This window comes from Eucyclogobius newberryi, unplaced genomic scaffold, assembly GCF_026437365.1.
Source record: "Eucyclogobius newberryi isolate DKJ021-1_F unplaced genomic scaffold, fEucNew1.0.hap1 SCAF_23, whole genome shotgun sequence".
NCBI classification, from domain to species: domain Eukaryota; kingdom Metazoa; phylum Chordata; class Actinopteri; order Gobiiformes; family Gobiidae; genus Eucyclogobius; species Eucyclogobius newberryi.
In genome coordinates, this window is record NW_027315868.1 from 1,799,430 (window position 1) to 1,814,932 (window position 15,503).

The 15,503-nt window shown below is 48.5% G+C and overlaps 1 protein-coding gene across 1 annotated transcript; it reads right to left on the reverse strand.

The window, feature by feature from the left end:
• Nucleotides 1-1,852: 1,852 nt before the first annotated feature.
• Nucleotides 1,853-14,082, reverse strand: ube2r2 (ubiquitin-conjugating enzyme E2R 2). Its single transcript, XM_072459549.1, has 6 exons — nt 13,543-14,082; nt 6,924-7,114; nt 5,598-5,684; nt 5,434-5,531; nt 4,031-4,165; nt 1,853-2,140 (listed from the first exon to the last, which is right to left on the reverse strand). The coding sequence occupies exons 2-6, from the start codon at nt 7,098-7,100 to the stop codon at nt 1,894-1,896; spliced, it is 744 nt and encodes a 247-aa protein (XP_072315650.1). The 5' UTR covers nt 7,101-7,114; nt 13,543-14,082; the 3' UTR covers nt 1,853-1,893.
• Nucleotides 14,083-15,503: the final 1,421 nt, after the last annotated feature.

The following is a 15,503-nucleotide window of genomic DNA, read 5'->3' on the forward strand; positions in this document are numbered from 1 at the left end:
GTTCAAGAGTTCCAGAGCTGATTGTAAAGTTTATCTCCAGATTTGAAAACGATTCGTCCAGAGTTTTTTAAATCTTAAACTTGCACCAAAAAAGTCCTGGTGCAGCGAATATTTAAAACAAGAGTCACACAAAAGCAGAAAACACATGTAATCGGACCAGGACCAGGACCTGGACTAGGGATCAGGGACCAGGGACCAGGAACCAAGACTGAACCAGGACCAGAACCAGAACCATGTCCTCAACAGGACTAAAATTGGCTCAATTTAAGACCAAATACCAAGTGTGAACGCAGTACTGGTCCAGTCCTGGTCCAGTCCTGGTTCAGGTCCTACAGTTCTAAACTTCTTCGTCCATCAGTTTGAAACCAGCGAGAGAGAAAACACTAAACCTCAAAGTCTGTGGTTTGAGTGAAAAGAGAGTTTAAACCTCCAGAAAGAACATTTGACCTTTTGTGAGAGAGAGAGAGAGAGAGAGAGAATGACCTGAGCAGAGAGGATGACCAAACAGAACATGAGCAGAGAGAATGACCTGAGCAGAGAGGATGACCAAACAGAACATGAGCAGAGAGAATGACCTGAGCAGAGAGGATGACCAAACAGAACATGAGCAGAGAGAATGACCTGAGCAGAGAGGATGACCAAACAGAACATGAGCAGAGAGAATGACCTGAGCAGAGAGGATGACCAAAGAGAGCAGAGGCTTCTCCATCAAGTGATTTTATTTGGTTTGTTTAGAGAAGAATCCTGCAAATCTGAATATAAACCCTCCAGAATGATGTTTATTCATCATGACTGAAGAACGCCAGAGGGAGAACGCCAGAGGGAAAACGCCAGAGGGAAAACGCCAGAGGGAGAACGCCAGAGGGAGAACGCCAGAGGGAAAACGCCAGAGGGAGAACGCCAGAGGGAGAACGCCAGAGGGAAAACGCCAGAGGGAGAAGGTCAGAGGGAAAACGCCAGAGGGAAAACGACAGAGGGAGAACGCCAGAGGGAGAAGGTCAAAGGGAAAACGCCAGAGGGAAAACGACAGAGGGAGAACGACAGAGGGAGAACGACAGAGGGAGAGCGCCAGCGAGATTGTCAGATTGGAGAGCGTCCGGGGGAGAATGTCAGAGTGAGAATGTCAGCAGTTTCAATCGCTGCAGTTTAAGGCAAACGGTCAAGATGAAAACTTCAAATGGAACGTTCTGAAAAGATCTGCTCCTCCTGTTTCACAAACCTGGAGTCGTTCCTCCGCCTCAAACAAAGACTCTCCTCCTCTCTCCCTCTCCTCTTCCTCCCTCCCTCTCTTCTTCACTCCTCCCTCTCCTCCTCTCTCCCTCCCTCCCCCCTCTCTCCTCCTCTCTCTCTCCCTCCCCCCTCTCTCTCTCCCTCCCCCCTCTCTCCTCCCTCTCCTCCTCGCTCTCTCCTCCTCTCTCCCTCCCCCCTCTCTCCTCCCTCTCCTCCTCGCTCTCTCCTCCTCTCTCCCTCCCCCCTCTCTCCTCCCTCTCCTCCTCGCTCTCTCCTCCTCTCTCCCTCCCCCCTCTCTCCTCCCTCTCCTCCTCGCTCTCTCCTCCTCTCTCCCTCCCCCCTCTCTCCTCCCTCTCCTTTCTCCTCCTCTCTCTCCCTCCCCCCTCTCTCCTCCCTCTCCTCCTCTCTCTCTCCTCCTCTCTCCCTCCCCCCTCTCTCCTCCTCTCTCTCTCCCTCCCCCCTCTCTCCTCCCTCTCCTCCTCTCTCTCTCCTCCTCTCCTCCTCTCCTCCTCTCTCCTCCCTCTCCATCATGAGTCCTCGTTCCCAGAGTCGTCTTGGTCTTCATAAACCCTTCCTCCCTGCCATCCTCTCGCTCCTCTCTTTTCTCTCCCTCCCTCTCTCCTCTCTCCCTCCCTCCCCCCGTCCCTCCCCCTCTTCTCTCCATCATGAGTCCTCGTTCCCAGAGTCGTCCTGGTCTTCATAAACCCTTCCTCCCTGCGCTCCTCCAACGCTCTCTCCGTCGCTCTCGTCTTCCTCGCTCTCTTCCATGTCGTCGTAGAGGTCGTCGTAGAGAAGGTCGGAGCTGGAGTCCTGGGAGGGCACCCGGGTCTGGATGCAGTACTCGGCCAGAGTCCGGGGCACTTTGACGCCGTCGCGGTCAGCGTCTGCGGCCGTCGACAGGACCTGCTTCCTGTGGGACACACGAAGCACGGATGTGAGAGCAGAACCTTCAAGTCCACATGAGACCTTAGACCGGACCTCCACATGAGACTTTAGACCGGACCTCCACATGAGACTTTAGACCGGACCTCCACATGAGACTTTAGACCGGACCTCCACATGAGACCTTAGACCGGACCTCCACATGAGACTTTAGACCTCCACATGAGACTTTAGACCGGACCTCCACATGAGACTTTAGACCGGACCTCCACATGAGACCTTAGACCGGACCTCCACATGAGACTTTAGACCGGACCTCCACATGAGACTTTAGACCTCCACATGAGACCTTAGACTGGACCTCCACATCATGAGACCTTAGACCGGACCTCCACATGAGACCTTAGACCGGACCTCCACATGAGACCTTAGACCGGACCTCCACATGAGACCTTAGACCGGACCTCCACATGAGACCTTAGACCGGACCTCCACATGAGACCTTAGACCGGACCTCCACATGAGACCTTAGACCGGACCTCCACATGAGACTTTAGACCGGACCTCCACATGAGACCTTAGACCTCCACATGAGACCTTAGACCGGACCTCCACATGAGACCTTAGACCGGACCTCCACATGAGACTTTAGACCGGACCTCCACATGAGACCTTAGACCGGACCTCCACATGAGACCTTAGACCGGACCTCCACATGAGACCTTAGACCGGACCTCCACATGAGTCCTTAGACCGGACCTCCACATGAGACCTTAGACCGGACCTCCACATGAGACCTTAGACCGGACCTCCACATGAGACCTTAGACCGGACCTCCACATGAGACCTTAGACCTCCACATGAGACCTTAGACCGGACCTCCACATGAGACTTTAGACCGGACCTCCACATGAGACCTTAGACCGGACCTCCACATGAGACTTTAGACCGGACCTCCACATGAGACCTTAGACCGGACCTCCACATGAGACCTTAGACCGGACCTCCACATGAGACCTTAGACCGGACCTCCACATGAGACTTTAGACCGGACCTCCACATGAGACTTTAGACCGGACCTCCACATGAGACCTTAGACCGGACCTCCACATGAGACCTTAGACCGGACCTCCACATGAGACTTTAGACCGGACCTCCACATGAGACCTTAGACCGGACCTCCACATGAGACCTTAAACCGGACCTCCACATGAGACCTTAGACCTCCACATGAGACCTTAGACCGTACCTCCACATGAGACCTTAGACCGGACCTCCACATGAGACCTTAGACCGGACCTCCACATGAGACCTTAGACCGGACCTCCACATGAGACCTTAGACCGGACCTCCACATGAGTCCTTAGACCTCCACATGAGACCTTAGACCGGACCTCCACATGAGACCTTAGACCGGACCTCCACATGAGACCTTAGACCGGACCTCCACATGAGACCTTAGACCGGACCTCCACATGAGACCTTAGACCGGACCTCCACATGAGACCTTAGACCGGACCTCCACATGAGACCTTAGACCGGACCTCCACATGAGACCTTAGACCGGACCTCCACATGAGACCTTAGACCGGGCCTCCACATGAGACCTTAGACCGGACCTCCACATGAGACCTTAGACCGGACCTCCACATGAGTCCTTAGACCTCCACATGAGACCTTAGACCGGACCTCCACATGAGTCCTTAGACCTCCACATGAGACCTTAGACCGGACCTCCACATGAGTCCTTAGACCTCCACATGAGACCTTAGACCGGACCTCCACATGAGACCTTAGACTGACCAGACTAAAGAATTATCATATTTTTTTAGTAAACACATTTCTCAATATTTCTTTTCTTTTCATTCGTGTGCTCGAGGCCAGGACTTGAACTCAACACCTTCAGGTAGAACGTCACCTGATGATCTCGGCGTACTCCTTCTCCTTCCCTTTGCTGTCTCGCCACTTCCTGAACATCACAGAGGCGTCGACGTTGGCGGGGGAAAAGGTGTTGGGTTCGTTGAGCAGCGAGATCACACTCAGCAGAATCGTCCTGGGACAAAAACACAAGCTGAACGTGAGGCCGCTTGGACACTTCTGCCCCGTGTCCAGCAGAGGGCGCACACAACGTGAGAGAACAACCAGAACCTGCTCAGACGCCGTCTGTGTCTTTGGGCCGGAATACTTCAAATGTCAAAGACTCAAACGTTACAGTTTCTGATTCTGTTCAAAACTCTGTGGCGCGCCGTTTATTTACGTCTGGGTATTTAAGTATGGGTCCCTGAGAGTATGTACCCCTGTTAGTATGGGTCCCTGAGAGTATGTACCCCTGTTAGTATGGACCCCTGAGAGTATGTACCCCTGTTAGTATGGACCCCTGGAAGTATGGACCCCTGGAAGTATGGACCCCTGGAAGTATGGACCCCTGGAAGTATGCACCCCTGGAAGTATGGACCCCTGGAAGTATGGACCCCTGGAAGTATGCCCCCCTGGAAGTATGCCCCCCTGGAAGTATGCACCCCTGGAAGTATGCACCCCTGGAAGTATGGACCCCTGAAAGTATGGACCCCTGAAAGTATGGACCCTTGAAAGTATGGGACCCTGAAAGTATGGACCCCTGAAAGTATGGACCCCTGAAAGTATGGACCCTTGAAAGTATGGGACCCTGAAAGTATGGGACCCTTGAAAGTATGGACCCCTGAAAGTATGGACCCTTGAAAGTATGGGACCCTGAAAGTATGGGACCCTGAAAGTATGGGACCCTTGAAAGTATGGGACCCTTGAAAGTATGGGACCCCTGAAAGTATGGACCCCTGAAAGTATGGACCCCTGAAAGTATGGACCCCTGATAGTATGGACCCCTGATAGTATGGACCCCTGATAGTATGGACCCCTGATAGTATGGACCCCTGATAGTATGGACCCTTGAAAGTATGGACCCTTGAAAGTATGGACCCTTGAAAGTATGGACCCTTGAAAGTATGGACCCTTGAAAGTATGGACCCATTTGTTCTTTATTGACCAATGAGTGGACACAGTAATGATCATGACTAAAGGAGTGTTATCTTATGTTATTGAAGACATTTTAACTAAATAAAGGTGTAAATATGTGACTTCTAGAGAGATTTAGTGATGAATAATGCAACTGTCTTTTCATACGCGTTTCAGAGTCAGATAAACGTCACATGATCACATCTCACGGTCCCAGAGGGCGGCCCCAGAGGGCGGTCCCAGAGGGCGGCCCCAGAGGGCGGTCCCAGAGGGCGGCCCCAGAGGGCGGTCCCAGAGGGCGGTCCCAGAGGGCGGTCCCAGAGGGCGTACCTGACGTTCTGCGTGGGGTTCCAGCGTTCTGAAGGCAGTTCTCCACTCTGAGGATCGTCCACAGGAGGATGAAGAATGGAGATGCACACGTCTCCGTTCTGACACACAGATTAAACACATGACACGGCGGCTAACAGGCTAGCTACATGCTACAGAGAGAGTACCTCGTAGATGTTTGGGTGCCACATCTTGGTGAGGAACCTGAAGGTCGGGGGAGAGTAGGGATAATCCACTGGGAACTTTATATGAGCCTGAAACAGACGAGAAAACACTCAGCAAACGTTAGCATAACGTTTGTTAGCATGCTAATGTTTGTTGACTTGTCACGGTAAAGCTATCAGTGAGTAATAGGACGTTCAGAATGTGTCCTTCCTCTAAATCATATTATACAAACATATTTATTTGTGCTATGAAACTTGTGTACATTAAAAAACTGTTGTATGTGCTAAATAACTATCTGTACATAAAATGTCTGCCTTGCATATGTGAGTTATGTTCATGTGCTTGAACATACAGTGAGCTATCTTGATCTGAACCTGTTTTTTTGACAACTCATTGCTATAAATATCATTGTGTACTTGTATATATGTTTGAAATAAAGTTATTTCTGAGAATTTTCATGTCATTGAATTGTAAATTTGTATAACAATACTATGGTAATATGTTTCAGTGCACTTTTCTAACTTTTAAAGTGAAAAAGGGTATATTTTCAGGCTTTGTCAATGAAAAGGGGTATTTTTTTGGGCTTGGTCAGTGAAAAGGGTATATTTTCAGGGGTAAGGAGGTCAGTGATTAGGGGTGTTTTTCAAACCTGTGTACGAGCATGGGCACTATATAAAAGCTATAGAGTCGGCCCCCCGGGGGCCAAACTGTTCCTGTGCACGCTGGTTCACAATTCCCAATAAGCGATAGAAATGCACAATATGGGTCAGAGCCAGGGTCAGAGCCAGGGTCAGAGTCTGAGTCGGGGTCAGAGCCAGGGTCAGAGCCAGGGTCAGAGGCGGGGTCAGAGCCGGGGTCAGAGCCAGGGTCAGAGCCAGGGTCAGAGCAGGTGTCAGAGCAGGTGTCAGAGCCGGTGTCAGAGCCGGTGTCAGAGCCGGTGTCAGAGCCGGTGTCAGAGCCAGGGTCAGAGTCTGAGCCGGGGTCAGAGCAGGGGTCAGACCCGGGGTCAGAGCCGGGGTCAGAGCCAGGGTCAGAGCCGGGGTCAGAGTCGGGGTCAGAGCCGGGGTCAGAGTCGGGGTCAGAGTCAGGGTCAGAGTCTGAGCCGGGGTCAGAGCCGGGGTCAGAGCCAGGGTCAGAGCCAGGGTCAGAGTCGGGGTCAGAGCCAGGGTCAGAGCCGGGGTCAGAGCCAGGGTCAGAGTCTGAGCCGGGGTCAGAGCCAGGGTCAGAGCCAGGGTCAGAGCCAGGGGTCAGAGCCAGGGGTCAGAGTCTGAGCAGGGGTCAGAGCCAGGGTCAGAGCAGGGGTCAGGGTCAGAGCCATCATCACTGACCTTGAAGTACCCGCCCTCGTAGAGCGTGTTGGGCGGTCCGAAGATGGCCACCTCCCAGTTGTAGAGGTCGGACTCTTCGACCAGCGTGATCCTGAAGCCCTCGACCGGCTGCTCCTGGAGCGACTTCAGCTCCACCATCAGAGCCTTCTGCGAGCTGGGCGTGGCCTGCTGCGCCATGACGCTTCTCTGACCTGCCACAGAGGACCTGAGTCAGAGCTGCGCCGTGAACACCAGGGGGAAGTAGAGTGAGTTCTAGGGTGAGTTCTAGGGTGAGTTCTAGGGTGAGTTCTAGGGTGAATTAGAGTGAGTTCTAGGGTGAATTCAAGGGTGAGTTTTGGGGTGAATTCTAGAGTGAGTTCTAGGGTGAATTCTAGGGTGAATTAGAGTGAGTTCTAGGGTGAATTCTAGGATGAATTAGAGTGAGTTTTAGGGTGAATTCTAGGGTGAATTAGAGTGAGTTCTAGGGTGAATTCTAGGGTGAGTTCTAGGGTGAGTTCTAGGGTGAATTAGAGAGTGAATTAGAGAGTGAATTAGAGAGTGAATTCCTGGGTGAATTCTAGGGTGATTGAATTCTAGGGTGAATTAGGGTGAATTCTAGGGTGAATTAGAGTGAGTTCTAGGGTGAATTCTAGGGTGAGTTCTAGGGTGAGTTCTAGGGTGAATTAGAGTGAGTTCTAGGGTGTATTCTAGGGTGAATTCTAGGGTGAATTAGAGTGAGTTCTAGGGTGAATTCAAGGGTGAGTTTTGGGGTGAATTCTAGAGTGAGTTCTAGGGTGAATTCTAGGGTGAATTAGAGTGAGTTCTAGGGTGAATTCTAGGATGAATTAGAGTGAGTTTTAGGGTGAATTCTAGGGTGAATTAGAGTGAGTTCTAGGGTGAATTCTAGGGTGAGTTCTAGGGTGAGTTCTAGGGTGAATTAGAGAGTGAATTAGAGAGTGAATTAGAGAGTGAATTCCTGGGCGAATTAGAGGGTGAATTCTAGGGTGAGTGAATTCTAGGGTGAATTAGAGTGAGTTCTAGGGTGAATTCTAGGGTGAATTCTAGGGTGAGTTCTAGGGTGAATTTAAGGGTGAGTTCTGGGGTGAATTCTAGGGTGAATTCTATGGTGAATTAGAGTGAGTTCTAGGGTGAATTCTAGGGTGAGTTCTAGGGTGAATTCTAGGGTGAATTAGAGAGTGAATTAGAGAGTGAATTCCTGGGTGAATTAGAGGGTGAATTCTAGGGTGATTGAATTCTAGGGTGAATTAGGGTGAATTCTAGGGTGAATTAGAGTGAGTTCTAGGGTGAATTCTAGGGTGAGTTCTAGGGTGAGTTCTAGGGTGAATTAGAGTGAGTTCTAGGGTGTATTCTAGGGTGAATTCTAGGGTGAATTAGAGTGAGTTCTAGGGTGAATTCTAGGGTGAGTTCTAGGGTGAATTCTAGGGTAAATTAGAGTGAGTTCTAGGGTGAATTCTAGGGTGAATTAGAGTGAGTTCTAGGGTGAATTCTAGGGTGAGTTCTAGGGTGAATTCAAGGGTGAGTTCTGGGGTGAATTCTAGAGTGAGTTCTAGGGTGAATTCAAGGGTGAATTAGAGTGAGTTCTAGGGTGAATTCTAGGGTGAATTCTAGGGTGAATTGGAGTGAGTTCTAGGGGGAGTTCTAGGGTGAATTAGAGTGAGTTCTAGGGTGAATTCTAGGATGTATTCTAGGGTGAATTCTAGGGTGAATTAGAGTGAGTTCTAGGGTGAATTCTAGGATGTATTCTAGGGTGAATTCTAGGGTGAATTAGAGTGAGTTCTAGGGTGAATTCTAGTGTGAGTTCTAGGGTGAATTAGAGTGAGTTCTAGGGTGAATTCTAGTGTGAGTTCTAGGGTGAATTCAAGGGTGAGTTCTGGGGTGAATTCTAGAGTGAATTAGAGAGTGAGTTCTAGGGTGAATTCTAGGGTGAATTAGAGAGTGAATTCCTGGGTAATTAGAGTGAGTTCTAGGGTGAATTAGAGAGTGAGTTCTAGGGTGAATTCTAGGGTGAATTCTAGGGTGAATTCTAGGGTGAATTCTAGGGTGAGTTCTAGGGTGAATTCGAGTGAGTTCTAGGGTGAATTCTATGGTGAATTAGAGTTAGTTCTAGGGTGAATTCTAGGGTGAGTTCTAGGGTGAATTCTAGGGTGAATTAGAGAGTGAATTCGTGGGTGAATTAGAGGGTGAATTCTAGGGTAAGTTGAGTTCTAGGGTGAATTCTAGGGTGAATTCAAAGGTGAATTCTAGGGTGAGTTCTAAGGGTGAATTCAAGGGTGAGTTCTAGGGTGAATTCTAGGGTGAATTAGAGTGGGTTCTAGGGTGAATTCTAGGGTGAATTCTAGGGTGAATTAGAGTGAGTTCTAGGGTGAATTCAAGGGTGAGTTCTGGGGTGAATTTTAGAGTGAGTTCTAGGGTGAATTCAAGGGTGAATTAGAGTGAGTTCTAGGGTGAATTCTAGGGTGAATTAGAGTGAGTTTTAGGGTGAATTCTAGGGTGAATTCTAGGGTGAATTCTAGGGTGAATTAGAGTGAGTTCTAGGGTGAATTCTAGGGTGAATTAGAGAGTGAATTAGAGAGTGAATTAGAGAGGGAATTCCTGGGTGAATTAGAGGGTGAATTCTAGGGTGAGTGAATTCTAGGGTGAATTAGAGTGAGTTCTAGGGAGAATTCTAGGGTGAATTCAAAGGTGAATTCTAGGGTGAGTTCTAGGGTGAATTCAAGGGTGAGTTCTAGGGTGAATTCAAGGGTGAATTAGAGTGAGTTCTAGGGTGAATTCTAGGGTGAATTAGAGTGAGTTCTAGGGTGAATTCTAGGGTGAATTCTATGGTGAATTCTATGGTGAATTAGAATGAGTTCTAGGGTGAATTCTAGGGTGAGTTCTAGGGTGAATTAGAGAGTGAATTCCTGGATGAATTAGAGGATGAATTCTAGGGTGAGTGAATTCTAGGGTGAATTAGAGTGAGTTCTAGGGTGAATTCTAGGGTGAATTCAAACGTGAATTCTAGGGTGAGTTCTAGGGTGAATTCAAGGGTGAATTAGAGAGTGAATTAGAGAGTGAATTCCTGGCTGAATTCCTGGGTAATTAGAGTGAGTTCTAGGGTGAATTCTAGAGTGAGTTCTAGGGTGAATTAGAGTGAGTTCTAGGGTGAATTCTAGGGTGAATTAGAGAGTGAATTCCTGGGTAATTAGAGTGAGTTCTAGGGTGAATTCTAGAGTGAATTCCTGGGTGAATTCTAGGGTGAATTAGAGAGTGAGTTCTAGGGTGAATTCTAGGGTGAATTAGAGAGTGAATTCCTGGGTAATTAGAGTGAGTTCTAGGGTGAATTAGAGAGTGAGTTCTAGGGTGAATTCTAGGGTGAATTCTAGGGTGAATTCTAGGGTGAATTCTAGGGTGAGTTCTAGGGTGAATTCTAGGGTGAATTCGAGTGAGTTCTAGGGTGAATTCTATGGTGAATTAGAGTTAGTTCTAGGGTGAATTCTAGGGTGAGTTCTAGGGTGAATTCTAGGGTGAATTAGAGAGTGAATTAGAGAGTGAATTCGTGGGTGAATTAGAGGGTGAATTCTAGGGTAAGTTGAGTTCTAGGGTGAATTCTAGGGTGAATTCAAAGGTGAATTCTAGGGTGAGTTCTAAGGGTGAATTCAAGGGTGAGTTCTAGGGTGAATTCTAGGGTGAATTAGAGTGGGTTCTAGGGTGAATTCTAGGGTGAATTAGAGTGAGTTCTAGGGTGAATTCAAGGGTGAGTTCTGGGGTGAATTCTAGAGTGAGTTCTAGGGTGAATTCAAGGGTGAATTAGAGTGAGTTCTAGGGTGAATTCTAGGGTGAATTAGAGTGAGTTTTATGGTGAATTCTAGGGTGAATTCTAGGGTGAATTCTAGGGTGAATTCTAGGGTGAATTAGAGTGAGTTCTAGGGTGAATTCTAGGGTGAATTAGAAAGTGAATTAGAGAGGGAATTCCTGGGTGAATTAGAGGGTGAATTCTAGGGTGAGTGAATTCTAGGGTGAATTAGAGTGAGTTCTAGGGTGAATTCTAGGGTGAATTCAAAGGTGAATTCTAGGGTGAGTTCAAAGGTGAATTCTAGGGTGAGTTCTAGGGTGAATTCAAGGGTGAGTTCTAGGGTGAATTCAAGGGTGAATTAGAGTGAGTTCTAGGGTGAATTCTAGGGTGAATTAGAGTGAGTTCTAGGGTGAATTCTAGGGTGAATTCTATGGTGAATTAGAGTGAGTTCTAGGGTGAATTCTAGGGTGAGTTCTAGGGTGAGTTCTAGGGTGAGTTCTAGGGTGAATTCTAGGGTGAATTAGAGAGTGAATTCCTGGGTGAATTAGAGGATGAATTCTAGGGTGAGTGAATTCTAGGGTGAATTAGAGTGAGTTCTAGGGTGAATTCTAGGGTGAATTCAAACGTGAATTCTAGGGTGAGTTCTAGGGTGAATTCAAGGGTGAATTAGAGAGTGAATTAGAGAGTGAATTAGAGAGTGAATTCCTGGCTGAATTCCTGGGTAATTAGAGTGAGTTCTAGGGTGAATTCTAGAGTGAGTTCTAGGGTGAATTAGAGTGAGTTCTAGGGTGAATTCTAGGGTGAATTAGAGAGTGAATTCCTGGGTACTTAGAGTGAGTTCTAGGGTGAATTCTAGAGTGAATTCCTGGGTGAATTCTAGTGTGAATTAGAGAGTGAGTTCTAGGGTGAATTCTAGGGTGAATTAGAGAGTGAGTTCTAGGGTGAATTCTAGGGTGAATTAGAGAGTGAATTCCTGGGTAATTAGAGTGAGTTCTAGGGTGAATTAGAGAGTGAGTTCTAGGGTGAATTCTAGGGTGAATTAGAGAGTGAATTCCTGGGTAATTAGAGTGAGTTCTAGGGTGAATTCTAGAGTGAATTCCTGGGTGAATTCTAGGGTGAATTAGAGAGTGAGTTCTAGGGTGAATTCTAGGGTGAATTAGAGAGTGAATTCCTGGGTAATTAGAGTGAGTTCTAGGGTGAATTAGAGAGTGAGTTCTAGGGTGAATTCTAGGGTGAATTCTAGGGTGAATTCTAGGGTGAGTTCTAGGGTGAATTCTAGGGTGAATTCTAGGGTGAATTCGAGTGAATTCTATGGTGAATTCTATGGTGAATTAGAGTTAGTTCTAGGGTGAATTCTAGGGTGAGTTCTAGGGTGAATTCTAGGGTGAATTAGAGAGTGAATTAGAGAGTGAATTAGAGAGTGAATTCGTGGGTGAATTAGAGGGTGAATTCTAGGGTAAGTTGAGTTCTAGGGTGAATTCTAGGGTGAATTCAAAGGTGAATTCTAGGGTGAGTTCTAAGGGTGAATTCAAGGGTGAGTTCTAGGGTGAATTCTAGGGTGAATTAGAGTGGGTTCTAGGGTGAATTCTAGGGTGAATTAGAGTGAGTTCTAGGGTGAATTCAAGGGTGAGTTCTGGGGTGAATTCTAGAGTGAGTTCTAGGGTGAATTCAAGGGTGAATTAGAGTGAGTTCTAGGGTGAATTCTAGGGTGAATTAGAGTGAGTTTTAGGGTGAATTCTAGGGTGAATTCTAGGGTGAATTCTAGGGTGAATTAGAGTGAGTTCTAGGGTGAATTCTAGGGTGAATTAGAAAGTGAATTAGAGAGGGAATTCCTGGGTGAATTAGAGGGTGAATTCTAGGGTGAGTGAATTCTAGGGTGAATTAGAGTGAGTTCTAGGGTGAATTCTAGGGTGAATTCAAAGGTGAATTCTAGGGTGAGTTCTAGGGTGAATTCAAGGGTGAGTTCTAGGGTGAATTCAAGGGTGAATTAGAGTGAGTTCTAGGGTGAATTCTAGGGTGAATTAGAGTGAGTTCTAGGGTGAATTCTAGTGTGAATTCTATGGTGAATTAGAGTGAGTTCTAGGGTGAATTCTAGGGTGAGTTCTAGGGTGAGTTCTAGGGTGAGTTCTAGGGTGAATTCTAGGGTGAATTCTAGGGTGAATTAGAGAGTGAATTCCTGGGTGAATTAGAGGATGAATTCTAGGGTGAGTGAATTCTAGGGTGAATTAGAGTGAGTTCTAGGGTGAATTCTAGGGTGAATTCAAATGTGAATTCTAGGGTGAGTTCTAGGGTGAATTCAAGGGTGAATTAGAGAGTGAATTAGAGAGTGAATTAGAGAGTGAATTCCTGGCTGAATTCCTGGGTAATTAGAGTGAGTTCTAGGGTGAATTCTAGAGTGAGTTCTAGGGTGAATTAGAGTGAGTTCTAGGGTGAATTCTAGGGCGAATTAGAGAGTGAATTCCTGGGTACTTAGAGTGAGTTCTAGGGTGAATTCTAGAGTGAATTCCTGGGTGAATTCTAGTGTGAATTAGAGAGTGAGTTCTAGGGTGAATTCTAGGGTGAATTAGAGAGTGAGTTCTAGGGTGAATTAGAGAGTGAATTCCTGGGTAATTAGAGTGAGTTCTAGGGTGAATTAGAGAGTGAGTTCTAGGGTGAATTCTAGGGTGAATTAGAGAGTGAGTTCTAGGGTGAATTCCTGAGTAATTAGAGGCTGAAGTCCTGTCTGAATGGTGCTGAATGTTATGTGGTAAACAAAGTGTGAGCGGACATGACAGCGGCGTGGCCCGCAGCTCCTGTTCCTCTTTTCCGGGGCCTTTGTGTGAAAAGAGCCCCGAAAAGCCCGCTTACCTCCGTGTGTCCGCGCTCTTCCGTGGCTCAGAGGCGGATCAGCGGCTCATGGTGGCCGGGCCTCGGTGCTCGGTGCTCGGACGCGGGGCTCGGGGCTTCGTTCGGCGGCTGCTGCTCTCTTCTTTCCCCGGGTGCGAGGCGCTTCTTCTCCGGGGCTGTTTGCGGCTCGTGACGGGGCACAGACCGTGTTTCAGTGTCCGTGCTGGGTCATGCTGAACCCGGGGCCTCGCTGTCCGCCGCTGGCTCGGTTTGGCTCGGTTTGGCCCGGTTTGGCTCGGCTCGGTTCGGCTCGGACACAGCTGTTGTTTACGTTTGTCCGGGGCTGAAGTTGCCCACACGTCAGCTTCACTCACGGGGAACACGGCGCACAAACAGCCGCTGTCCGCTCGGTTCCGCGGCGCTTTTGTCCATCTAAATGTTCCGTGTTGTTTCAGATGTGACACTTTGACAGAAAATGTGACACAAAAGCTTCAAACGCGGGATTCTTTTGGAGCTTCGATCGATTTTATTTTCCTTTCGTCGACGCTTCCGGCTACTGCGCGTGTCCGCTGCACGTAACACGCAGGACGTGACGTGCGCGCTCCCGAGCACAAGAACACTTTATTCTATATTTTAAACACAAACAAAACTATAGATAATCACATTAGCGGTACATGTGCAGTTGTCTCTGCCGTGGGGTAGACTGACAGAAGTGAGGCTGCTAATCTGCGCCATCGGCCCCTCCCACCACCACCAGCCATTGCACACCGGCCAATGTCTTGCCAATGGACACAAAGGCACTCCCTCTAGCGCCCCCTGTGGCACCTGGTGTTCCTGACATAATCATACAATTATGAACGTTCTGAATAAGATGTTATTGAACAGAGAGAGATTCAAAGGCTCAAGGACAAATGTGATGCACGGATAAAGAGCTCAAACATAAATAAGTTATAAATATACTGATGTCTTGTTTTGGCACAGATCTGTGTTTCATTGTATTTTATGTAGTTTTTTGAGCACAATAAAGTGAAGAACATTGCAGTGAATTCCTGTAAAATAAGTAGTTAAAAAATGAATTACAGTCGTAATACTGTTTATTCTATGTACAATATGAGGCCTGACTCTGGCACCAGCAGGAGGCCTGACTCTGGCACCAGCAGGAGGCCTGACTCTGGCACCAGCAAGAGGCCTGACTCTGGCACCAGCAGGAGGCCTGACTCTGGCACCAGCAGGAGGCCTGACCCTGGCACCAGCAAGAGGCCTGACTCTGGCACCAGCAGGAGGCCTGACTCTGGCACCAGCAGGAGGCCTGACTCTGGCACCAGCAGGAGGCCTGACTCTGGCACCAGCAAGAGGCCTGACTCTGGCACCAGCAGGAGGCCTGACTCTGGCACCAGCAGGAGGCCTGACTCTGGCACCAGCAAGAGGCCTGACTCTGGCACCAGCAAGAGGCCTGACTCTGGCACCAGCAGGAGGCCTGACTCTGGCACCAGCAGGAGGCCTGACTCTGGCACCAGCAAGAGGCCTGACTCTGGCACCAGCAAGAGGCCTGACTCTGGCACCAGCAGGAGGCCTGACTCTGGCACCAGCAGGAGGCCTGACTCTGGCACCAACAGGAGGCCTGACTCTGGCACCAGCAGGAGGCCTGACTCTGGCACCAGCAGGAGGCCTGACTCTGACACCAGCAGGAGGCCTGACTCTGGCACCAACAGGAGGCCTGACTCTGGCACCAGCAGGAGGCCTGACTCTGGCACCAGCAGGAGGCCAGCCCTGAAGAGACTGTGTCGGCCGGTATGGCTCTTTAGACTTGACTCTTTAGACTTGACTCTTTAGACTTCATTCTTTTGACTGAATGTACAACTCCAGTAGGGGGCGGTAATGTAACACTTGGAAACAAACCGCCATTAAACACCAAACAGGAGGAAGGAGAATAAAGGGTTTCTAAAGCGTCTGGAAGAATAAAGTCTAATGGAAGTCTATAG